A 21,776-nucleotide genomic window follows, 5' to 3' on the forward strand; every position below is an offset into this window, starting at 1 on the left:
CCCCATCCCTCCCCCTTCCCCAGACCCCTAACCCATCCCACACCCAGACCCCAACCCTCCCCCTTCCCCAGCCCCCTAACCCATCCCACACCCAGACCCCATCCCTCCCCCTTCCCCAGCCCCCTAACCCATCCCACACCCAGACCCCATCCCTCCCCCTTCCCCAGACCCCTAACCCCTCCCACACCCAGACCCCATCCCTCCTTCCCCAGACCCCTAACCCCTCCCACACCCAGACCCCTAACTCCTCCCTCCATCGCCAGCCCCGCCCCCTCCTCCCCCAACCCCACCCCTCCTCCTGCCCCCCACAACCCCTCCCACACCCAGACCCCATCCCTCCCCCTTCCCCAGACCCCTAACCCCTCCCGCCATCGCCAGCCCCGCCCCCTTCTTCCCCAACCCCACCCCTCCTCCTGCCCCCCACAACCCCACCCTTCCCCAGCCCCCTAACCCCTCCCACACCCAGACCCCATCCCTCCCCCTTCCCCAGCCCCCTAACCCCTCCCACACCCAGACCCCATCCCTCCCCCTTCCCCAGACCCCCAACCCCTCCCTCCATCGGCAGCCACCTCATGTCCTGTGGACACGGTGGGGGGCCATACGGCCATCCTAGCTCCTCCCCAGACGTGGGTTTGGGCCCGAACACCGGGGTCCACGCCCTGACTCCAGGGGGATGGGAGCAATGGCCTAGAGTCCCGACGCCCATGGGGCTTCTGTAGTACAATCTTCACCGCCGCACAGTGACCCCCCACCCCTCCTCCCTGCCCCATGGCACCCCCCAGCGCCCGGCCCAGCCTGCCAGGGGAGAGCACCCACCGCCCAGCACCCTGCCCCCCAGCGCCTGGCCCAGCCTGCCACGGGAGACCCCCCCTTGCCCAGGCCCCTGCCCCCCCAGTGCCCAGCCCAGCCTGCCAAAGGAGAGCACCCCCTGCCCAGCCCCACGGCACCCCCCCAGCGCCCAGCCCAGGCTGCCAAAGGAGAGCACCCCCTGCCTAGCCCCACGGCACCCCCCCAGCGCCTGGCCCAGCCTGCCACAGGAGAGCACCCCCTGCCCAGCCCCCTGCCCCACGGCACCCCACGGCACCCAGTCCAGCCTGCCATGGGAGAGTGCCCCCTGCCCAGCCTGTGCAGGGAAAGCGCCCCCTGCCCAACCCCACAGCGCCCCCCGGAGGCAGGGTAAAGAACACACGCACACCAGAGGATGAACACGGAAAGGACAGTGGGTCATTTATGAAGCATCAAATATACAGTTTTTTATATACAAGAAGGACGGGGGGCGGGAGGGAAACAAAAATACAGTCATCTCGGCAACGTCGAGCCAGGAATGCCGGGGGGAGGGCCCGGCCTGTGGGGCGCACGGGGGGCCCCACTCCCTGGCACGCTATTTATAATGTATACTATATACAGTGGGGTCTGTACAGCAAACCAAGTCGATGCAGGTACCGGGGCCGGGGAGGTGCATGCTGGGGGGGCAACCAGACATCGGGGGACCCCAAAAGAAACTGGGGAGCACAGCCCTGAGGTGGAGGGGCAAAGGGGACAGCGTTGGTGGTGGGGCTTCAGAAATCCTTTAGGACTCCTGGGTTCCTGCCCCAGATATGGGAAGCGGGGGGCGATCTGGTGATTAGAGCGGGGGGGCTGGGAGTGAGGACTCTGGAGTTCTGCCTCAATTTCTCTCTGCTCTACCCCCCCAGACCGCCCCGTCCCTGAGCCGGGGAGAGAACCCAGGAGTCCTGGCTCCCTGCCCCCCCCCCGTCTCCTCCCAGAGCTTGGGGGGGAACACTGATCAGAAACGGGGACAGGGTGATATTCAAGTGGGGAGAGGGAAGGATTGTATTTGCGGGGGGGGGGGGGGAAATAAAGTGCACAAGATTCACTTGGGGCAGAGATACAGCCACCTCTGGGGCAGGGCAGCTGGGGAACAGCTGCACATAACGCCACGTAGGGACTGTTTCCATACAGGGCTCCCCCCAAAACAAACAGCCCTGGGGCCCGTAAGTTATTCCCAGAGAAAGGGGGGCTATTGGAGTTTCACGGGGTTTCCCCCCATGGGATCCCTTTCGGCACCGGGGAGTGGGCTGGCTTTGAGGGGGCCTGGCGGGGGAGGGAGGGAGGGAGGGGTTCTCTGTCAGTGCAAATCGCAGAATAGGAGTTTGGGGGAGGGAAAACAGCTCCCGCCGGGAGTAGCCCTTATTACAGACACAGGTGAGAACAGCAGGGATGCCCCCCCAGATCTGGCCCCCCAATATCCCAGAGATTCCCCCCCCAAAAAAAAATAACAGGCCAAGCAGCAGCAACTCACAAGCCATGTGCAAATGAAAATGGGATCCTGCCCACCCCCGCAGCGGGCCACCTGGAGTTGTGCGGGGGGGGGGAATTCCCAGAATTCTCGGTAGCCCGGGGATGAGGGGGGAACAGGGCAGGGATAGAGTGTCCGCTGCCCCAGGCTTGCCCCGATTAAAAGGCCGGGCCCCCCCAGACACAGTCTCTGCCCCCCCAGATCTTCCGGGATTCTTCCGTCCATCGCTGTCATGAGCTGAGGCCGTTCTCTGCCGTGATTGGTTCTTTCCTCCCTCGCCGGGCCTTGGAAGTTGGCGGGGTGACTGGTAGGGACTGGGGCTCCCCTCGGTCTGGATTTCCATATCTGTAGTGATCCTCTGCCCCCCACCCCTCCCCCGGCACAGCTCAGACCACGGTGCTAATTCTATTGACTGGCTTCGATTTTGGATTCGGGTTGCCCTGTCCTGGCAGAACCTGGGGCCCTCCCGGGTGCAGGGGGGCATGCTGGGGGAGCGGGGAGGTGGGGGCCCCGGGGGAGTGTGGGCTGAGCGGGGTGTGGGGAGACGGCGGGGGCAGGGGCGGGTAGGAAGGGTGGGGGGGGATGGGTGAGTGGGGCGTGGGGCCATGGTGGTGGTGGGCGGGGCCGTGGTGGGGGGCTGGCGGTGGGGCACCCCCCCCACGCTGCCCCAGCTGGGGGTGGTGGCTGAAAACAAAGTGCCTGGGGGGCTGGCGGTGGAGAGTGTGCTGCCCCCCGCCCCCCTGGGGTAGGTGCTGAGGGTAGGTGTGGGATGGCTGGGGGGCGGGGCTGTAGAGGGGGAGGGGCGAGGTGGGCTGGCGGCCGTGGAGGGGGAAGGGGGGGTGGGTTTGGGGGGTGGCGGAGGGGGGCACCTGGTGCAGCCGCCTCTGGTGTCCGGGTCGCTGGAGGGTGTAATGCTGGTGCACCAGGGGGAAGGCCGGCGGCGTCTGCTTCTGGGGAGGTGCCGAGAGCGGGGGCTGGGAGGACATGTGGAAGCGGGGGGGCGGGGCAGCAGCCACGGGGGGCAGCGGGGGTGGCGGAGCTGGCTGCTGGGGGGGCGGGGGCTGCTGGGGGTAGGGAGGTGGGGCCACATGGCAGTACTGGGCGTGGAGGGCCTGCAGTTTGGAGGGGCCCTCGGGGGACAGGGGCAGTGGGTGCGGGGGGTGGGCGGAGGGGGCCGAGGCCTGGCTGGGGGGCAGCGGGAAGGGGGCCCGGCCCCGCTTGCTGCCGAAGAGGGAGCCCAGGAAGGAGGAGGAGTTGGAGATGGGGCGGGGCTGAGCCTTGTACTCCTCCAGTGGGGGGGGCGGGGGCATGCGCTGGTGGGGGCGGGGGCTGCTAATGATAGACCCCTGCGGGGAGAGAGAGACAGACAGAGGGGTCAGGGCAGTGGCCACTAAGCCCCACCCTCTTACAAACCCCACCCACTTCATAAACCGCCCGTAGATAAGCCCCACCTCCATTCTCATAAGCCCCACCCACTTGACAAGCCCCATCCTCTCTTCCCCCACTTTTATAAGCCCCACCCCCTGTGATAAACCCCTGTCCTTTTATAAGCCCCACCCCTTTCACAAGCCCCACCCTCTTTTATGCACACCACACCTTTTATAAGCCCCTCCCCCCAGCTACCTGAAAGGGGGAGGGTCAGGGCTGTACATAAGGAGCCGGTTGAGCTGGTGGGACAGGAGGAGCAAAGCATGCTGGGAAGGGAGCGGAATGCAATGGGGACAGGGATGTGTCCGGCCGGCCGGCCGGGAGCAGAGCATGCTGGGACGCCTGGCGGGGAGAGCTATGAGGGGGTGATGGGGAGACGGGCAGCTGAAGCGACAGGTAGAGGGAGGCGGATGGAGCAGTACCCGGCGGGGGGGCGGAGGGGACACTGCAGCCCCCTCCACTTACTTCGATGGTGCTGTCCAGGGATCCCACGCTGTTACGACGGCCCCGCTTGCCTGCACGGTGGGGGGGGGGGGGGACACAGCAGGGATTAGCGAGGCTGAGCCCCCCCAACACTGCCCCCCTAAACCCCCCGCCCCCCTCGGTAGTCTGCCAGCGAGAGAGACAGAGAGAGAGAGAGAGCGCAAAGCAGAGCGAGCGAGGGCCCTCTCTGGCATGGCACAGCGGGGGTTAACCCAGTCAGGCCACGCCCACAGCCCCACCCCCCACATCCAGGGAGCTTCCTATTGGCCGAGCGTCTCACATGGATTGTCTGCCACCAGGGGTAGCCACAGCCCCCAACAAGAGGAACGGGGACCAGGCGAGAACCCAGGCGTCCGGGCACCCAGCCCTGCCCCGCTCCCATCCCAGCGCCGGGGAGGAACCCAGGCGTCCGGGCCCCGCTCACCGGCGTCGGAGAGGTCACGCAGGGAGCTGCTCAGGGCGCTTCGCTTCAGCCCGTCGCCCAGCCCGTAGGTGTCCTCCAGGCTGCTCCGCGTCAGCGTCCCGTTCACCGCCTCCTTCGGGCCCCCCGCCGGCGAGGCGCTGGGGCGCATCACCCCCTTCTGCTTCTCCAGCTCCGCTGCGGGGAGGCAGGGGGTCAATGCCGGTGGGGCCCTCGCTCCTGACCTGCAGCCCCCCCAGCCATCTCTGCCGGTGCCCCTCGCTCCCGACCCACAGCCCCCCGCCAGCCCAGCTCTGACACCCCCCAGCCCTGCCGGTGCCCCTCGCTCCCGACCCACAGCCCCCTGCCAGCCCAGCTCTGCCCCCCACAGCCCAGCCAGTGGCCCTCGCTCCCGACCCACAGCCCCCCGCCAGCCCAGCTCTGACACCCCCCAGCCCTGCCGGTGCCCCTCACTCCCGACCCACAGCCCCCCTGCCAGCCCAGCTCTGCCCCCCGCAGCCCAGCCAGTGGCCCTCGCTCCCGACCCACAGCCCCCTGCCAGCCCAGCTCTGCCCCCCGCAGCCCATCCAGTGGCCCTCGCTCCCGAACCACAGCCCCCTGCCAGCCCAGCTCTGACCCCCCGCAGCCCTGCCGGTGCCCCTCGCTCCCGACCCGCAGCCCCCCGCCAGCCCAGCTCTGATGCCCCCCAGCCCTGCCGGTGCCCCTCACTCCCGACCCACAGCCCCCTGCCAGCCCAGCTCTGCCCCCCCTAGCCCAGTCGGTGCCCCTGGCTCCCGACCCACAGCGCCCCCTAGCCCAGTCGGTGCCCTTCGCTCCCGCAGCCCCTGCCCACCCGGCACTCACATTCCACGCGGTATTTCTCCATCTCCTGCACCTCGGCGATGGACTCCCGCAGGTCGCTGGTGAAGCGGAGCCGGTCCTGCAGGCTGGGGGCGTTGAAGATGATCAGCACCTTCCGCTCCCCTCCTGGCACGGCTGACAGGAGCTTGATCCCGAATTGGTAATCTGCGGGGGGGAGGACGGAGATTCAGGCCCGGTTCTGGGGGGGGGGCGGGGGGCTGTGGGTCCGAGGTGGGGAGGGGCACTCACAGGAGTTCTGGAACAGCTGCATGTGCATTTCCACCAGGGGGAAGCTCTGGCGGAAGTTGTATGTCACCATAATCTTCTTCTTCTGGAAGATCTTGGTCACCTGGGGGGAAGGAGGGCGGTCAGCGAGAGTCCCTAGCTCTGCCCTCTACCCCCTCCCCGGAGCCGGAAGAGAAACCAGGAGTCCTGGCTCCCAGCCCCCGCTCCCCTCCCAGAGCTGGGGAGAGAACCCAGGAGTCCTGGCTCCCAGCCCCCGCTCCCCTCCCAGAGCTGGGGAGAGAACCCAGGAGTCCTGGCTCCCAGCCCCCCTGCTTTAGCCACCAGCCCCCGCTCCCCTCCCAGAGCCGGGAGAGAACCCAGGAGTCCGGGCTTCCAGCCCCCCCACAGCTCTAGCCCACGAGATGCAGATGGGACCCAGGTGTCCAGGCCGCCCCCACTCACCACCAGCAGGTCGTTGAAGAGGAAGACCTCTCTCTGGTGCAGGCCGAGCCGCTGGGGCCGGTTGGGGTCAGGCACCTCATAGAGCTGGCAGCAGCAGACCAGGCGACGGTGGGGCAGGGACAGCACCTGGCACGGGGGGGGGGGGAAGGGAGGTCAGTGGGGCCAGAGAGGGTGGAGCCTACTTGAGTGCCACCCCCAAAAGCCCTCAAAAGGTCTCTCCCTTCCTCCCGAGGCCCCGCCCCTCCCTCTTCTCCATCAAGCTCCTCCCCTACAAATCCCCAGTGGCCTCTCCCACCCCTCAGGCTCCACCTCCCTCTGTGAGGCCCCACCCAGCCAAGCCCCTCCCCATAGGTTCTGCCTCCTCTCAAAAGCCCCTCCCCTGATAGGCCCCACCCAAAGAAGCCCCTCCCTCAACGCTCTCTTCCGAGGGCTCCACCCCTTCCCTATGAGACCCCTCCCTCCCTTGAAGCCCCACCCCATCCCTAGCAGGCCACACCCCCTGCTCCACTCACTGGCTTCTTCCCCACGATCATGCGCTCGACGGTCTGGACCTGGGAGACGTGGTCGTCGTTCGTTCGTAGCTCGCGGCTCTGGATGCGCTGGTAGATCCCCACAAGGAGGTCGCGGGGGATGTCCTGCCCGTTATCCACCCCTGGGGCAGACAAACTTGGCAATGGGTGGGGCGGGCGGCAAACACCATCCCAGTCCCCAGCTCGACCCAGAACCCTGGCAAGTCTAGAACCGAGGCTGCGGCCTCAGGTGCCGAACCCTGGCGTTCTAGATCCCAGCCTGTTCTAGAGCGGAGGATCCCAGCCCTTGGGCTCTGGCTCCCACTGCGGATCTCAGCCATTCTAGATCCCTGCCTGTTCTAGAGCAGATATCCTGGTGCAGTGGCCCTAGCCCCCCCCCCCGTGTGGATCACAGCTGTTGTAGATCCCAGTCTGTTGTAGAGCGGAGGATCCAGGCCTTGGGCCTCTGGAACCTCCTGCACAGCTCATTCTAGAGCAGGTCTCCCCACCTCTAGATCCCTGGTACAGATCTCATCTGGCACAGGCCCCAGCCACTCAAAGCCCTGGGCTCCCATGTTCTGGATGCCAATGGAGTTTAGGAGCAGGTTCTAGAGTAGCTCTGCTTACAGTTCCCCCATCAACCAGCTGTTCTGGATCTCGTTTCTTTCTAGACCAGGGATCTAGCTGCTTTCCTCCAGAGTACCCCCCCAGGCTATATCCTGGTACCGACGCGGGGTTCCACGGGTTCCTGAGCACTTACCTCTGAGGTTCTTGATAAAGTCATCCAGCTTCATCTTCCTCTCAGGCTTGACGCTGGGGCTGTACATGTCTGTGTTGAGGAGGATGATGGCGAAGGCCAGGATGAAGATGGTGTCCGGGTTCCGGAACTGGCGCACAAGCGGGGCATTGCAGACACAGTAGCGCTGGCTGCACCAGGAAGCAGAAAGTGAAGGATTCTCCCTCCCCTTTCCCCACCGCAGCGCAGCCTAGAACCACCTTCTAGGGCACTCTAGAACATCGCCTGCACAACCTGGGTTCTTGGGCACCAAATGTTGCCACTGGATATCGCGGACAGTCTGCGTTCCAGAGCTATGTCTGTGTTCTAGATTGCCACCAGCACCAGGTGCCTTCTAGATTGCCCTCTATAGCATGCTCCAGAACAAAGCATGCCCTGTTGATGCAGAGTTTGCAGAACCCCATCATTCTAGATCCCAGCCTGTCGTAGATCAGATGATCTGGGCCCTGGGTCTCTGGCTCCCGCAGCATATCACAGCCGGTCTAGAACCCTGCATGTTCTAGAGCAGATATGAGATTGCCACTGCATCAAATGCTCAATAATCTAGGGCAGACTATTAAAGGAACGAATTGTGATTCCTTGCCGGTTTCATTGCCCCGTTCAACAAGACAAGAATGCCAATTTCCACCGATTACCAACAGTTTTGGATATTTCTCTGCGTTTTGGAATATATTGATTTCAATCACAACGCAGAACGCAAAGCGCACAGAGTCACTTTATAGAATGGTTTTATGACTGCAAATATTTGCACTGTAAAAAAAGATAAAGAGAAAGTCAGAGCCGGGAGAGGCATACAAATGTTTAGCATATCTGGCAGGGAAACACCTTGCCACACTGGCTACAAACCCTGCCAGGCGAACACCTGTTCTCCCTTTCAGGTGACGCTGCAAATAAGTAGCAGCGGCATTATCTCCCGTGAGTGATTCGAGTTCTTTTGTTTCTCTTTTTTAGCGGGCAAATATTTGCAATAAAAAAGAACAATCCTAAAAAGAGAACCTTGTGCGCTTTGCGTTCCGTGTTGTAGCTGAAATCAACGTATTTGAAAAGGAAGAAAAACATCCAGGCACAAATAACAAGATAAAGCGAGCTCTGTGCAACTGTCTTCTGTGTTTATTTGACATCAATGGATTTGAAAATGTAGAAAAACACCCATTCGGGTGTTGTCAGTGCAGCCGACCTACGAGGGCGCCAGGGCGCTCTGGAGTGTCATCAGCACAGACCCTATTCTAAAAGGACAGGTGCTCCTGGAATAATATCTATCTAGAACATGGAACATCTATCTAGAACGTGGACTGTGGCCACATCCTAGGCCCCCACCAACCCTGTCAGCCTTCTTCAGGGCATCCCAGAAGACCACCAAGATGGGCTGTATTCTAGAAGACCATGTGGGTTCTGGAGTGGCAACAAGGCCAAACCTGCTCCAGAACAGCTCAGGATTTCACCGAGCCCATTAAAGGCATCCGTGCTCCAGAACTAGTGGCATAGCCAGGGTTGCTGCCAAGGAGGAGCAGCAGAGAAAAAAGGCACATGTCCTTCGGCGGCATTTCGGCGGTCCAGCGCATGCACCACTCTGTCTTTCAGCGGCATTTCGGTGGCCCTGCGCATGCGCCGAAATGCCACCGAAAGATGGAGCAGCACACTGCCGAACTCACGGACGAGTGGAAAAGGTGCCACTTGGGGAATTCTCGACTCAGGGGAGCAGGTGCTCTCCCTGCTCCCCCCTAGCTACGCTACTGTCCAGAATGCCAGCTTATGATGCCGACCACCCCCCGCCCCCAGCATACCCAACACATCGGGAAGGTTCTCAAACTGACCTGAAGGCTTCGATGAGACGCTCGACTTTCTGTGCCTCCCCCTGCACCCGGATGTGTGACTGGAACTTCCGCAGAGCGTCGTCCAGGTCCATGTTGGAGAAATCCATCTCATCCACCACGCAGCTGGAAAGGAGAGAGCAGGTCAGCGCTGAGTCCCCTCCAAATCCTGCTCAGAGATCTCTAGAGTCTCATGGGAGAACGTGCAAGATGATACCCTAAGCCAGTGCTCCATCACCCCCGGGAAGGTGGGTCGGGAACCCACCGGCTGCCTGCAGTTGTTCCTCTCCAGACAGCGCATGCGCCCTACTCTACATCACTTGCTCTAGATCAATTTGTGCTTGCTGTCTTTGCTCTGGGTACCTGCTTCCATGATCCCCCTTGCTCCAGAATAACCCCCACTGGAGCCATCCCCCCACCCAGCAGCTCCTTACTCGAGAACGTCGCGGTTGAACTGCTTCTGCCGGTTGCCGAGAAACTCGCCAATCATCTGCCGGCTCAGGCCTTTGCGCTCCAGGATGAAGTGAGCGACCCCGACTGGCGTGTCTGAGAGGAACCCTCTCTCAATGAGGTATTGGATCCCCTTCTCCGGCTTCCTGCGGGCATGGAGAGAAAGGGTCTAGAGTCACGAGCCTCTAGAATGCTGCTGCCCTAGGGCAGATGGTCAGAGGAACCGGAGAGGAGATGCTAACCAGAAGGGGACATGGGTGTTCTAGAAAATTCCATTCCAGATCCCTCCTATTCTAGAACCAGACCAGACACAGGCCAGTTCCCCTCTGGAAGGTACCTGCCCATTCCAGATCACCATTGTTCTAGAACATTTTCAACAAGCGATCGCTGATCTAGAACAGTGCCCTCCCAGAGTCCCACTGCTGCAGTGTTGTTCTAGAACATCTGCATGACTGTTGTTCCAGAGCAGAGGTCAAGAACTTGCTCATTCTAGAAAACACTGCCTGTTGAGAGCAAAGGACCTGGACGCCTGGGTCTCAGGGGGGCTTTTGCAGGTCTTGAGCAAATGTTCGAGGCTACATTCTGGGACAGACACGTCTGGCCAGCTTACAGTTACCTAGAACACACTGTACATCTGCTATGCACACTCAAGCACGGCCTGGTGTGAATCTAGAACCAAGGTAGTATGTAGAAGTATTAACGAATCTAAGAGGGATACTCAAATTACAGACAATCTAGACACCATCTAGTGTTTATATGGTGTTAATCCAGAATCCTGGCTGTGTGGTTCTGGATTGTTTGGAGCCCTCAATACTATTCCCTAACTCAGCTACTCTAGAGGAAAGCCAGGCAAAACAAAATTGTACGGCATTTGTTTGTTCTAGAGCAGCACAATTCTAGAACCTAGCCATTCTAGAACATGGCCGATTAAGCCAATCATTAACCCAGGAAGACCAGCTGCTGTTCTAGAGTGGCTTTGAGACCAATTCGGCTCTCTATCACAGATGCAATAGTGGTTACATTGGTGAGGCCAGCCACGAACGGACTAGATAAATTGATCCAGAACACAGACACCACCCAAATACGCAGCGGGGAAATCTCATGCTAAAGCCCCCAGGTGGGTCGGTTCCAGGGCATTCTAGAGCCGATCTGGAACATGGCAGGAATTCTAGAACTCCAGAATGGGCGGGGGGGAAGGGGCCCCATTGTAGGCTCTAAAGGCCGGAGCCCACTCGAGGAGGCGCTGGATCCACCCCAGAGGTGAGGCTGAATCATGGCTTCAGCTGGCTAATTGGATCCCTAGGGCCGCCTCGCAGCCTGGGGAGAAATGGCCCAGCCTGGGAAGCAGCTGCTGTGTCGTGTCGTTCAGTAGTAATTAAATCAGTGACCGCACCAGACAGTAAAGCGTCCGGCCCCACCCGTCCAATGCCCTGGTGGAGCTGGGGGGTGGGGAGTCCAGGGTCGGGCTGGGAGGGGCTGCGGGTCAGGAGTGAGGGGCACCGGCAGAGCTGTGGGGGGCAGGGTCGGGGTAGCAGGGCGGGAGGGGCAGCGACAGGGCTGGGAGGGGCAGGGCTCTCAGGGGGGCCAACCCTCCCTCCAACTGGAATTCTGGGAAACAGGGGTCCTGCGTGCCCTCAACCCCTCCCTCTATTAAGCAGCTCCCCCAGGAAGCCCCACCCCAAGAAGCTCCTCCCCCAGGAAGCCCCGCCCCAAGAAGCTCCTCCCCCAGGAAGCCCCGCCCCCATAAAGCCCCCCCGCCGGGAAGCCCCCCCCGCGCCAGGCACCCACTTGTTGAAGAGGTTGAGCCCGATGCGGTACTGGCGCCGCTGCAGCAGGTCGTGGTTGAAGGCGGGCGAGTCCCAGCTGTGGCGGGTCTCCCGCTGGTACGTCTGCTTGCACAGGCCCGGGCCGGGGCCGGCGGGTGGGGGCGCCGGGGGGGGCGGGGGCGGGGGGCCCCGCAGGCTATCCCGGGAGGAGGACCCCGAGCTGCAATTGACGGTCTCGGTGGAGTTGCTGCTGCTCTGCAGGCTGTCGTTGTCGCCGTCTGAGTGCTCGGGACCCAGGCGTCCGGGGGGCGGGGGAGGGGGCGGGGCGGGCTCGGGGCGGTAGTGGCGCAGGGGGTGGGGGGAGGGGGCCGGGGGCGGGGGGGCCGGCGGATACTTGGGGGCCCCGCAGCCGTCGGGCTCGTAGGCCAGGCCCCGGTGGACGGAGCTGCGCTCGGAGCGGTCGCTCAGGTCCACCGAGCTGTCGCTGGGGGGCTCGATGGTGAGCAGGGGCAGGTGGGCCCCCCGCAGGCGGAAGTCCCGGCACTCCAGGCAGGGGGTCCCGCGCCGGCCGGCCCCGTTCTCCCGGCTGTCCTCCCGCTGCGGGGCCCCCCAGAACTCGGGCCGGGGCTGGGCCGCTGGGGGGCCAGGCTCGGGGGGTTCCGAGCTGGGGGGCCGCTCCAGGGAGAGGGGGGAGGCCGGCACCCCCTCGTCCAGGTACAGGGTGACGTCACTGAAGGAGGTGGCCGCGCTGTCCCCCTGCTGCTCCTTCGACTCGCTCTTCTCCAGCGGACCAGGCCCCCCACCCTCCGGCGCCGGCAGCGGGTGGCAGTTCAGGGCCTCGTCGATCGACTCCGCCAGGGACTTCACCTGCCGGGGGGGGGCGGGGTGAGAAGAAAGGCCACGCCTCTCTGTGCCCCGCCCCTCCTCACAAGCCCCTCCCTTCTGTACAAGCTCCACCCTGTGCAAAACTTCTCATAAGCCCCTCCCTTCCTAATAAGCCCCTCCCCCATGCTGAGTACCCTTGAGTCCCTCTCCTCTGTACAAGCCCCTCCCGCAAGCAGGCCCCCTCCCCTCCCTATAAGTCCCTCCCACAGTTGGGGGAAACCCTGAGGAGCTACGGGGAGAGGAGGGATCCCCCAGTCCCTGGCAGGGAGGAGCTAACGTTGGGGGGATCCCCCTGTCCCTGGGGGAGAGGAACAAAGATTACGGGGAGGGGGATTCCCCAATCCCAGGGGGGAGAAGTGAAGATTGGTGGGAGGGGGATCCCCGGCCCCTGGGGGGGGAGGAGCTAAGATTGGGGGAGGGGGATCCCCCAGTCCCTGGGGGGGAGGAGCTAAGGTTGGGGGGAGGGAGATCCCCCAATCCCAGGGGGAGAAGTGAAGATTGGGGGAGGGGGATCCCCGGTCCCTGGGGGAGGAGCTAAGATTGGGGGAGGGGGGATCCCCCAGCCCCGGGGGAGAGGAGCTAAGGTTGGAGGGAGGGGGATCCCCAGTCCCTGGGGGAGGAGCTAAGGTTGGGGGGAGGGGGATCCCCAGTCCCTGGGGGAGGAGCTAAGATTGGGGGAGGGGATCCCCAGTCCCTGGGGGAGGAGCTAACATTGGGGGAGGGGGATCCCCCAGTCCTTGGGGGGGAGGAGCTAAGGTTGGGGGGAGGGGGATCCCCAGTCCCTGGGGGAGGAGCTAAGGTTGGGGGGCGGGGGGATCCCTGGTCCCTGGGGGAGGAGCTAAGATTGGGGGAGGGGGATCCCCAGTCCCTGGGGGAGGAGCTAAGGTTGGGGGGAAGGGGATCCCCGGTCCCTGGGGGAGGAGCTAAGATTGGGGGAGGGGGATCCCCAGCCCCGGGAGAGAGGAGCTAAGGTTGGGGGAGGGGGATCCCCCAGTCCCTGGGGGGAGGAGCTAAGTTTGGGGGAGGGGGATCCCCAGTCCCTGGGGGAGGAGCTAAGGTTGGGGGGAGGAGGATCCCCGGTCCCTGGGGGAGGAGCTAAGGTTGGGGGGAGGGGGATCCCCGGTCCCTGGGGGAGGAGCTAAGATTGGGGGAGGGGGATCCCCCAGTCCCTGGTGGGGAGGAGCTAAGGTTGGGGGGAGGGGGATCCCCAGTCCCTGGGGGAGGAGCTAAGGTTGGGGGGAGGGGGATCCCCAGTCCCTGGGGAAGGAGCTAAGGTTGGGGGGAGGGGGATCCCCAGTCCCTGGGGGAGGAGCTAAGATTGGGGGAGGGGGATCCCCAGCCCCGGGAGAGAGGAGCTAAGGTTGGGGGAGGGGGATCCCCCAGTCCCTGGGGGGAGGAGCTAAGGTTGGGGGGAGGGGGATCCCCAGTCCCTGGGGGAGGAGCTAAGGTTGGGGGGAGGGGGATCCCCAGTCCCTGGGGGAGGAGCTAAGATTGGGGGAGGGGGATCCCCCAGCCCTGGGGGGCAGGGTGCACCCCGCTCCCCCCACCTGCTTGGCGAAGGAGTCCTCCAGCTCCGTGATCTCGCTGCAGAAGTCGCCGGAGGAGGCGTGGAGCGAGCCGCTGTCCAGGCCGGCCCTGCAGGAGCCCCCGTAGGGCAGCCCCCCGCGCTCCAGCAGGTGGGGGCGGGCGCTGGCCATGGTGCCCTCGTCCAGGGAGGCCGGCTTGCCCTCGAAGTAGGGGGCGCTGGCCGGCCCCTTGTCGAACTCCTCGAAGGAGAACTGCATGCGCATGTTGGACAGGACGATGCGGCGGGACATGCGGCTCTCCGAGGCGGAGCTGCGCAGCCGCTGGAACTTCTTCTGCATGCGGTACTGGCGAAAGGCCGTCTGGATGGTGCGGGCCGCCCGCCGGCTCAGGAACGAGCCCCCGTACTTCCGCTCCAGCATCTCCACCTGCGGGGGGGGGGCACTGAGGGGGAGCGCAGGCCGCGGGAATCCCGGGGGGGTCACTGTCCGGGGAGGTCCCGGGGAGAGCTGCGGGGGGTCACAGGCCAGAAAGGGGGATCCCGGGAGGGACGCAGGGGGGCATAGGCTGGGAGTGGGCATCCCGGGGGCAGGGGGTGTCACTGTCCGAGGACGTCCCAGGGAGCAGAGGCCAGAAAGGGGGATCCCGGCGGGGATGCGGGGGGAGGTCACAGGCCAGAAAGGGGGATCCTGGGAGGGGCTGCGGGGGGGCACAGGCTGGGAGGGGGCATCCCAGGGGGGTGTCACTGTCTGGGGAGGTCCCGGGGAGCCCAGGCCGGAAAGGGGGATCCCGGGGGGAACACGGGGAGGCCACAGGCCAGGACGGGGCATCCCGGGGGCAGGGGGGGTGTCACTGTCCGGGGAGATCCTGGGGAGCACAGACTGGGGTGGCTGGTCCCAGGGGGAGGGGTCACCAGCCGGGAGGTGATGGTCACAGGGCAACACAGGCTGAGAGGGTCCCAGGGGGCACAGGCCAGGTGGGGGAATACCGGGGGGGCTGCAGGGGGGCCACAGCCCAGGAGGGGGGATCCCAGGGAGGCTGCAGGAGGAAGCACAGGCCAGGAGGGGGGATCCCAGGGGGGCCGTGGGAGGGCACAGGCCGGGAGGGGGGATCCCGGGGGGGCCGTGGGAGGGCACAGGCCGGGAGGGGGGATCCCGGGGGGGCCGTGGGGGGGGCACAGGCCGGGAGGGGGGATCCCGGGGGGGCCGTGGGAGGGCACAGGCCGGGAGGGGGGATCCCGGGGGGACCGTGGGAGGGCACAGGCCGGGAGGGGGGATCCCGGGGGGGGGGCACAGGCCGGGAGGGGGGATCCCGGGGGGCCTCGGGGTGGGAACAGGTCGGGGGGGAATCCCAAGGGGGCCGCAGGAGGGGGCAGGCCAGGCTGGGGAATCCCGGGGGGGCCGCACGGGGGGGGCACAGTACCTTCTTGTCCTGGAGGTCGGTGGAGAGCTCATAGCTGTCCGACAGGGCCTTCGAGCGCTTGTTCTCCTCCTCCTCCTGCTTGCGCAGGGCCACGCTGGCCGGCTGGAGCCGCGCCCGCTGGGCCCAGGGCAGCCCGGGGGCCGGGGGGTGGCAGGCGGAGACGGTGGCGGTCAGGGGGCCCAGGTCGTAGGGCTCCCCAGCCTTGGCCAGCTCGGCCCCGCAGCGGTAGGGTGCCTGGCTGCCCGGGCTGTCCACCGTCGGCCCCGCCTCACTGCCCGGCGGGTCGCCCTCCATGCTGCGGGGAGAGCAGATGGGGCAGGGGCTGAGCCTGGAACTGAGCACGGGCCCTGGTCTAGAACCCAGATACCCCCATGTCCTGGCCACTCTAGAAAAGGGAGAAGACAGCTGGGTCTAAAACCCAGACAGCTCACGCCGCTGTCGGTTCTAGAATCCGGGTTGGTCCCCCTCCTGCTCTAGAATGGTGCCAGGACAGTTCTAGAACATCCATGGCCCGTCTCAATCTGGAGCCCAGCCAATCCGCTGCACAGTTGTCTGTAGAACACCAAGGATTAAGCTGGATCTAGAACACCAGCTGCTGGCCGCATCACCCCTCTAGAACATCAGTGGCCTCCCCCCAGTCTAGAGCCCTCACAGCAGCCTGTATTGCCAGCTCTGGGCCCAGCCTGATCTAGAACCCAGCCAATCTGCTATGTGATTGTCTCTAAAACACCAATGATGCAATGTGATCTAGAACATCCAACACTGGCCACTGCCATACTCCAGAACATCACTAGCCTCTTCCCCCCCAGTCTAGAGCCCAGACAGCAGCCTGTGTTGCCAGCTCTGGGCCTACGCTGATCTAGAACCCAGCCAGCCTGTTGGGTCACCGACTCTAGAACAGCAAGAGCCCATCCCAGTCTAGAACAACAGCATCACACACTGAGCTAGAACCTGGAGCATGCAAGTGCCCTCCTCTTCCCAGATAACACCTCCTGCTCTAGAACCTCACACTCTATTGCCCAATGCAGTCCCTGAGCACGTTATATGTGGCTGTTCCCCAGCCGCCCTGCCCCAGAGATGGCTGCATCGAAGCAGCGGACGAGCCGTCCACGTACAGCACTGCACCTAGAGCCCGGCCATGTTTCTAGACAGCCTGGGTGATGGGGCGGGAAGGGTACGGAGAACTGGAACCTCACCCCACACAGATGCAGATCAGGGTTCATTCCTCCCAGCAGGGGGCAGCAGGGACCTGATGGCAGACAGGCCTGGGGAGGAAATCGGGGTGCAGGCAGGGGTCTGGGAGCAGTCTGGGGGCAGAAGGCAGATAGGGGACTCAGGGACAGATAGTGAGGCCAGGAGGACCAGGGGGCAGTTGGGAGGTCCAGGGGAAAATTTGGGGGCCCAGGGCAGTCTGGGGACAGACTAGGGCCCGGGGGGCAGTTGGGTTGGGGACCAGATTCAGTTGGGTTCATTCCCGTGGTACTGGGCTGATGCACATGGCAGTCGAGGGGTTTGGGGCAGTGAGTAGTTGGGGGGGGAAATGAGTAGGTGGGAGGCAGGTGGGGGCCAGTTGGGGGGAGGCAGGGAGGACCCAGGAGGGGTGGGGGAACAAGGGGGCAGACGAGGGCTGTCGGGGGGGCAGCTGAGGGGCCAGGGGCAGGACGGGGGACAGTTGGGGGGAGTCGGGGAGGCCTGGGGTTCTGGGGGCGCTTCGAGGCAGGCAAGGGGCCTGGAGGGATGGGGGATCAGGGAGCAGCTGGGGGGCTTGGGTTCAGGCAGGGGGCTGGGAGTAGGGGGCAGGCAGAGAGCACTAGGGGGGTGGGGGGCGGGGTTCACTCCAGGGGAGCCAGCAGGGCACCCAGGGGAAACAGGGGGAGCGGGGTTCAGGTGGGGGGGTGTGAGTAACTGGGGAAAGTTGGGGGGCCCGGGGTGGCTAGGGGGATCCAGGGGGCCCAAGGTTCATCAGGGGGGCTGCCGAGGATCGGGGGGGCTGGGGTTCAGCACAGGGGGGCTGGGGGATCAGGGGTTAAATTGGGAAGGTTTCAGGTGGGGCAATCGGGGGGTGGGGTTCAGATGGGGGGATCTTAGGGGACCCAGGATTAAATCGGGGGGATTGAGGGGGTTAGGGTTAAATTGGGGGGAGCCGGGGTGGGGTTCAGGCGGGGGCACTGGAGTTAAAAGGGGGGCAGTTTTCAGGCGGGGGTCCCGGGGGGCCAGGGTTGGATCGGGGGGATTGGGAGGGCAGGGTTCAGACAGCGTGGGCTGAGGGAATCCGGGGGGGGCGGCGGGGTTCAGGTTGGGGGGACTCAGGGGGGCTGGGGTTAAATCAGGGGGTCGGGGTTAAATTGGGGGGATCCGGGGGGGATCTGGGGCAGGGTTCAGGCGAGGGGGCTGTGGTTAAATCAGGGGGGCTCCAGGTGTCTGGGGTTGGATCAGGGGTGATCCAGGGGGTGGGTTTCAGGCACGGGGGGCAGGGGGATCTGGGGGAGGGCAGGGTTAAATCGGGGGGGTGAGGTTGAGACAGGGGAGTGAGAGGGATCCAGGGGGGCCGGGGTTAAATCAGTGGGATCTGGGGGGGCCAAGGGGGCAGGGTCAACTCAGGTCTGGGGGGTGGGGTTAAATGGGGGGCTGAGGGGGCAGGGTTAAATGGGGGGATCCAGAGGGTGGGGTTAAATGGGGGGGATCCGGGGGGCAGGGTTGGATCGGGGGGCCAGGGGCGGGGTAAATCGAGGGGGCCGGGGCGGATCGGGGGGGCGGGGTTAAATGCGGGGCCGGGGGGGCCGGGGCTGGATCTGGGGGGCGGGGTTAAATGGGGGGCCGGGGTGGCCGGGGCTGGATCGGGGGGGCGGGGTTAAATGGGGGGCCGGGGGGCCGGGGCTGGATCGGGGGGGGCGGGGTTAAATGGGGGGCCGGAGGGGCCGGGGCTGGATCTGGGGGGCCGGGTTAAATGGGGGGCCGGAGGGGCCGGGGCTGGATCTGGGGGGCCGGGTTAAATGGGGGGCCGGGGGGCCGGGGCTGGATGTGGGGGGCGGGGTTAAATGGGGGGCCGGGGCTGGATCGGGGGGGCGGGGTTAAATGCGGGGCCGGGGGGGCCGGGGCTGGATGTGGGGGGCGGGGTTAAATGGGGGGCCGGGGCTGGATCGGGGGGCCGGGGTCCCGCACTCACCACTTCAGTAGCTTGCGCTGGAGCTGCCCTTGGCGCCGCTCGGACGCGCAGCGGAGGCACCACATGGCGGGGCCCGGCCGGGGGGGCTCGGGGGGTCCCCGCCCGGGGCTCAGCGGCGGCTCCAGGGACCGGAGCAGCCCGGCCCGCGGCTCGGCGCCTCCATCCCCGGGGCTGGGCTGGAGCCGAGAGGCGGAGCCGAGACGTGGGGCCGCCCCCAACCCCGACAGCAGCCGGGGAATCCCCCCCACCGGCAGCGGGGTGGGGCCCAGGACTCCTGGATTCTCTCCTGGCTCGGGGAGCAGGATGGGGGGGGTCTAGCAGGTTAGAGCAGGGGGGCTGCGAGCCAGGACTCCTGGGTTCTCTCCCCTGGTGTTTCTTGCATGAGGGTCTGGGGTCATCCCTCCCCCCGCGGCCAGCACAGTGGGTGGGGGGGAGTGAGAGAGTGACACACCCAGAGTGGCTGGACGCACACCCACACACACGAGCACGTTGACACAAACACGTCCACACCCATGGAGACAGGGCATCCCCACTGGTACACACTCACCTATACCCTCACATACAGATGCACCCAGTCACACAAGGTTGTACACGCAAACACAAATGTACACAGAGACATCCATGTACACAAACAGACATTCGCACACATAAACACCAACGTGAACACAGATGTGTACCCATACACAACCATACAGTCATTTACACACCAACATATGGATACGCACACATGTACACATATATGCACACCAACACCTGGATATATATGCGTGTATACCCATATACACGCCAACACCTGGATACACACATGTACACACAAACACATCAATACACACGTATACAAACGCATACGCCCTCACCAGACGTATACGCAAACATGCCCATATGCAGACACTCACACGCATGTACACACAAGCACAACTGGAGACACACAGCCCCTCCTCTGGGCACCACGTGTGAGGCAGGAGAGGAATTCCCCCCCAGGGCAGAGGGGTCAGGAGCTTGGGGGCCTCCCCCCCCCAGCCTGTGCAGCGCAGGGTGTGCGTCACTCACCAGCCGCGTCTGGGTGTGTCTCATTTAGCCAGTTCCCCCTCGGTTGTTCTCACGTCAGTCAAGTCCCTGTGGCCTGTGACCCCGGGTGTCAATGCGGTTGCTATGTTAGGGCGGGAGTTGGTCAGACTGGATGAGCTGGTCCTATCGGCTGTGAACTCCAGGGCACTGCACACACGGTGACACACACACCCAGATGTGTGTACGCACGTCAGTGTACAGACACCCTCATGCACACACAGGCAAGTACATGCACACAGGTAAACAGGCAGATGCACATCTGTGTACACAGACACACTCATTTGCACACACAAGCATGTACACACATACACAAACACATCCACACACACTGACACATATACATACACTATAAATACAGGCCCACAAACACACTCAGTATAAACACAGGCACACAAACATGTACACATGCACGCACACACATTCACACCCACGGTCACACACGCTGTAACACATTCACACACATGTATACATCCATACAGACATTCACAGTGACACAAACGCACATAGACACAGGCATTCACACATACATGCAAACACACACAGACATTCACACATGGATTAGGTATACACGCTTATGCACACATACACACACAAACATGGACACACACTCACAATCACACACAATTCAACACATCCAAGGTCAATCGGGTGTCAACCCCCCATATCTGCGTTCTCACCCCCCTCCCTCCACCCCTACACAACAGACAACAACTATACAGCTAGGGAATTATTGATGAGGCCAGCAGGCCAGGGATACGGTTGCTATGGGGACAGGCGGGGGGCAATGCCGGGTTGCTATGGATCCTGGAGGAGGGAGGGCTGGGTACCATCGCCATGGTGATGCAAAGGCAGGGAGGCTGGAGGAGTGAGAGGGACTTTGGGGAGCCCCTGAGGGGTGGGGGTGGGACCAAGGACCAGCCTGCACCCCCCCCCCACAAGTCAGAAGCCCCATCACAGACTCAGACATAACAAGGGATGGGAAAGCCAGGACTCCTGGGTCCCTGGAGGGGAGTGGGGTCTAGTGGGTAGAGAAAAGGGAGGGTGCCAGAAGCCAGGAGTCCCCAGCTCTACCACTAGACCCCACTCCATTCCAAGAGAACCCAGGAGTCCTGGCTCCTCCACTCCACAGCAGCTCTGATGTGCGGCTTCCTGCACTGCGCCCCCCCCGCCCCGCTCCTAAATAGCACAGCCAGCCGGAGTCCCCGTGACATGCAGGGCCGTCACCATGGCAACGCCTCCAAAATAGCAGCTGCATGGGGGGGACTGATCACTGGCTGGGGGGGGCTGTTCAGGGCTCCCAGCCCCGCCAGCTCTAACCCCTAGACCCCACTCCCCTCCCAGAGCCGAGGACAGAAACCAAGGAGTCCTGGCTTCCAGCCCCCTCGTTCTACCAACCCCCACTCCCCTCTCAGAGCCGGGGAGAGAACCCAGGAGTCCTGGCTCCCAGCCCCCCCCGCTCTAACCACCAGACCCCACTTCCCTCTCAGAGCTTGGGAGAGAACCCAGGAGTCCTGGTTCCCAGCTACCCCTGCTCTAACCACTAGACCCCACTCCCCTCCCAGCGGCTCCCAGCCCTGCTCTGTGAAGCCAGTAGCTGCCTGGGCAGGTTCCCAGCAGGGAGTTACCCGGGTTGGTCCTGGGTCCCCCTGGTGCCGCCAGGGCCTGCCTCCAAAATCTGTAGCGAAAGGCAGATTGAGGGTTGATCTGGGTACATGCAGCGCCTGGCACAACCGGGGGGAGGCGGCGGCGCCATGTCCAGGGCTGGGACTCGTGGGTGTGGGTGTGGGTATGTTTTCACAGGCTCTCAGGACAGAAGGGACCCCTATGACGTGGCTAACCTGGGCCATGGCAGGGCCCGAATTCATCCCTGTATGAACTAGAGCAAATCCCGTGGAAAAACAGTGTGTGTGTGCCCCAACCCTGGCCGCCTATAACCCCCAACCACATCACAACAGTCACCATCCCAGCAGCCTGTTACCCCCAGTCAAATAGCGACAGTCCCTGTCCTGGCTGCCTGTAAACCCTAACCAAATACTAACAGTCCCCATCTTGGCCACTTGTAACCTCCAACTAGCAACAGTCACCATCCCAGCAGCCTGTTACCCCCAGTCAAATAGCAACAGTCCCTGTCCTGGCCGCCTGTAAACCCCAACCAAATACTAACAGTCCCCATCTTGGCCACTTGTAACCTCCAACTAGCAACAGTCACCATCCCAGTTGC

At 63.9% G+C, this 21,776-nt stretch overlaps 1 protein-coding gene across 1 annotated transcript in view; it reads right to left on the reverse strand.

Moving 5' to 3' along the window:
• Nucleotides 1-3,610: 3,610 nt before the first annotated feature.
• The window catches only part of IQSEC2 (IQ motif and Sec7 domain 2), a 32,554-nt gene continuing 14,388 nt past the window's right edge, over nucleotides 3,611-21,776 (reverse strand). Inside the window, exons 2-13 of the mRNA XM_030547210.1 lie at nucleotides 15,322-15,616; nucleotides 13,923-14,327; nucleotides 11,513-12,357; nucleotides 9,709-9,870; nucleotides 9,278-9,400; nucleotides 7,428-7,594; nucleotides 6,671-6,810; nucleotides 6,159-6,284; nucleotides 5,721-5,820; nucleotides 5,475-5,636; nucleotides 4,635-4,808; nucleotides 3,611-3,645 (exon numbers count right to left, since the gene is read on the reverse strand). Coding sequence (XP_030403070.1) covers nucleotides 3,632-3,645; nucleotides 4,635-4,808; nucleotides 5,475-5,636; nucleotides 5,721-5,820; nucleotides 6,159-6,284; nucleotides 6,671-6,810; nucleotides 7,428-7,594; nucleotides 9,278-9,400; nucleotides 9,709-9,870; nucleotides 11,513-12,357; nucleotides 13,923-14,327; nucleotides 15,322-15,616 — 2,713 coding nt within the window. The 3' untranslated portion in view covers nucleotides 3,611-3,631. The remainder of the gene's footprint in view (nucleotides 3,646-4,634; nucleotides 4,809-5,474; nucleotides 5,637-5,720; nucleotides 5,821-6,158; nucleotides 6,285-6,670; nucleotides 6,811-7,427; nucleotides 7,595-9,277; nucleotides 9,401-9,708; nucleotides 9,871-11,512; nucleotides 12,358-13,922; nucleotides 14,328-15,321; nucleotides 15,617-21,776) is intronic.

The sequence above is a fragment of the Gopherus evgoodei genome, unplaced genomic scaffold (genome assembly GCF_007399415.2).
Source record: "Gopherus evgoodei ecotype Sinaloan lineage unplaced genomic scaffold, rGopEvg1_v1.p scaffold_57_arrow_ctg1, whole genome shotgun sequence".
Classification (NCBI taxonomy): domain Eukaryota; kingdom Metazoa; phylum Chordata; order Testudines; family Testudinidae; genus Gopherus; species Gopherus evgoodei.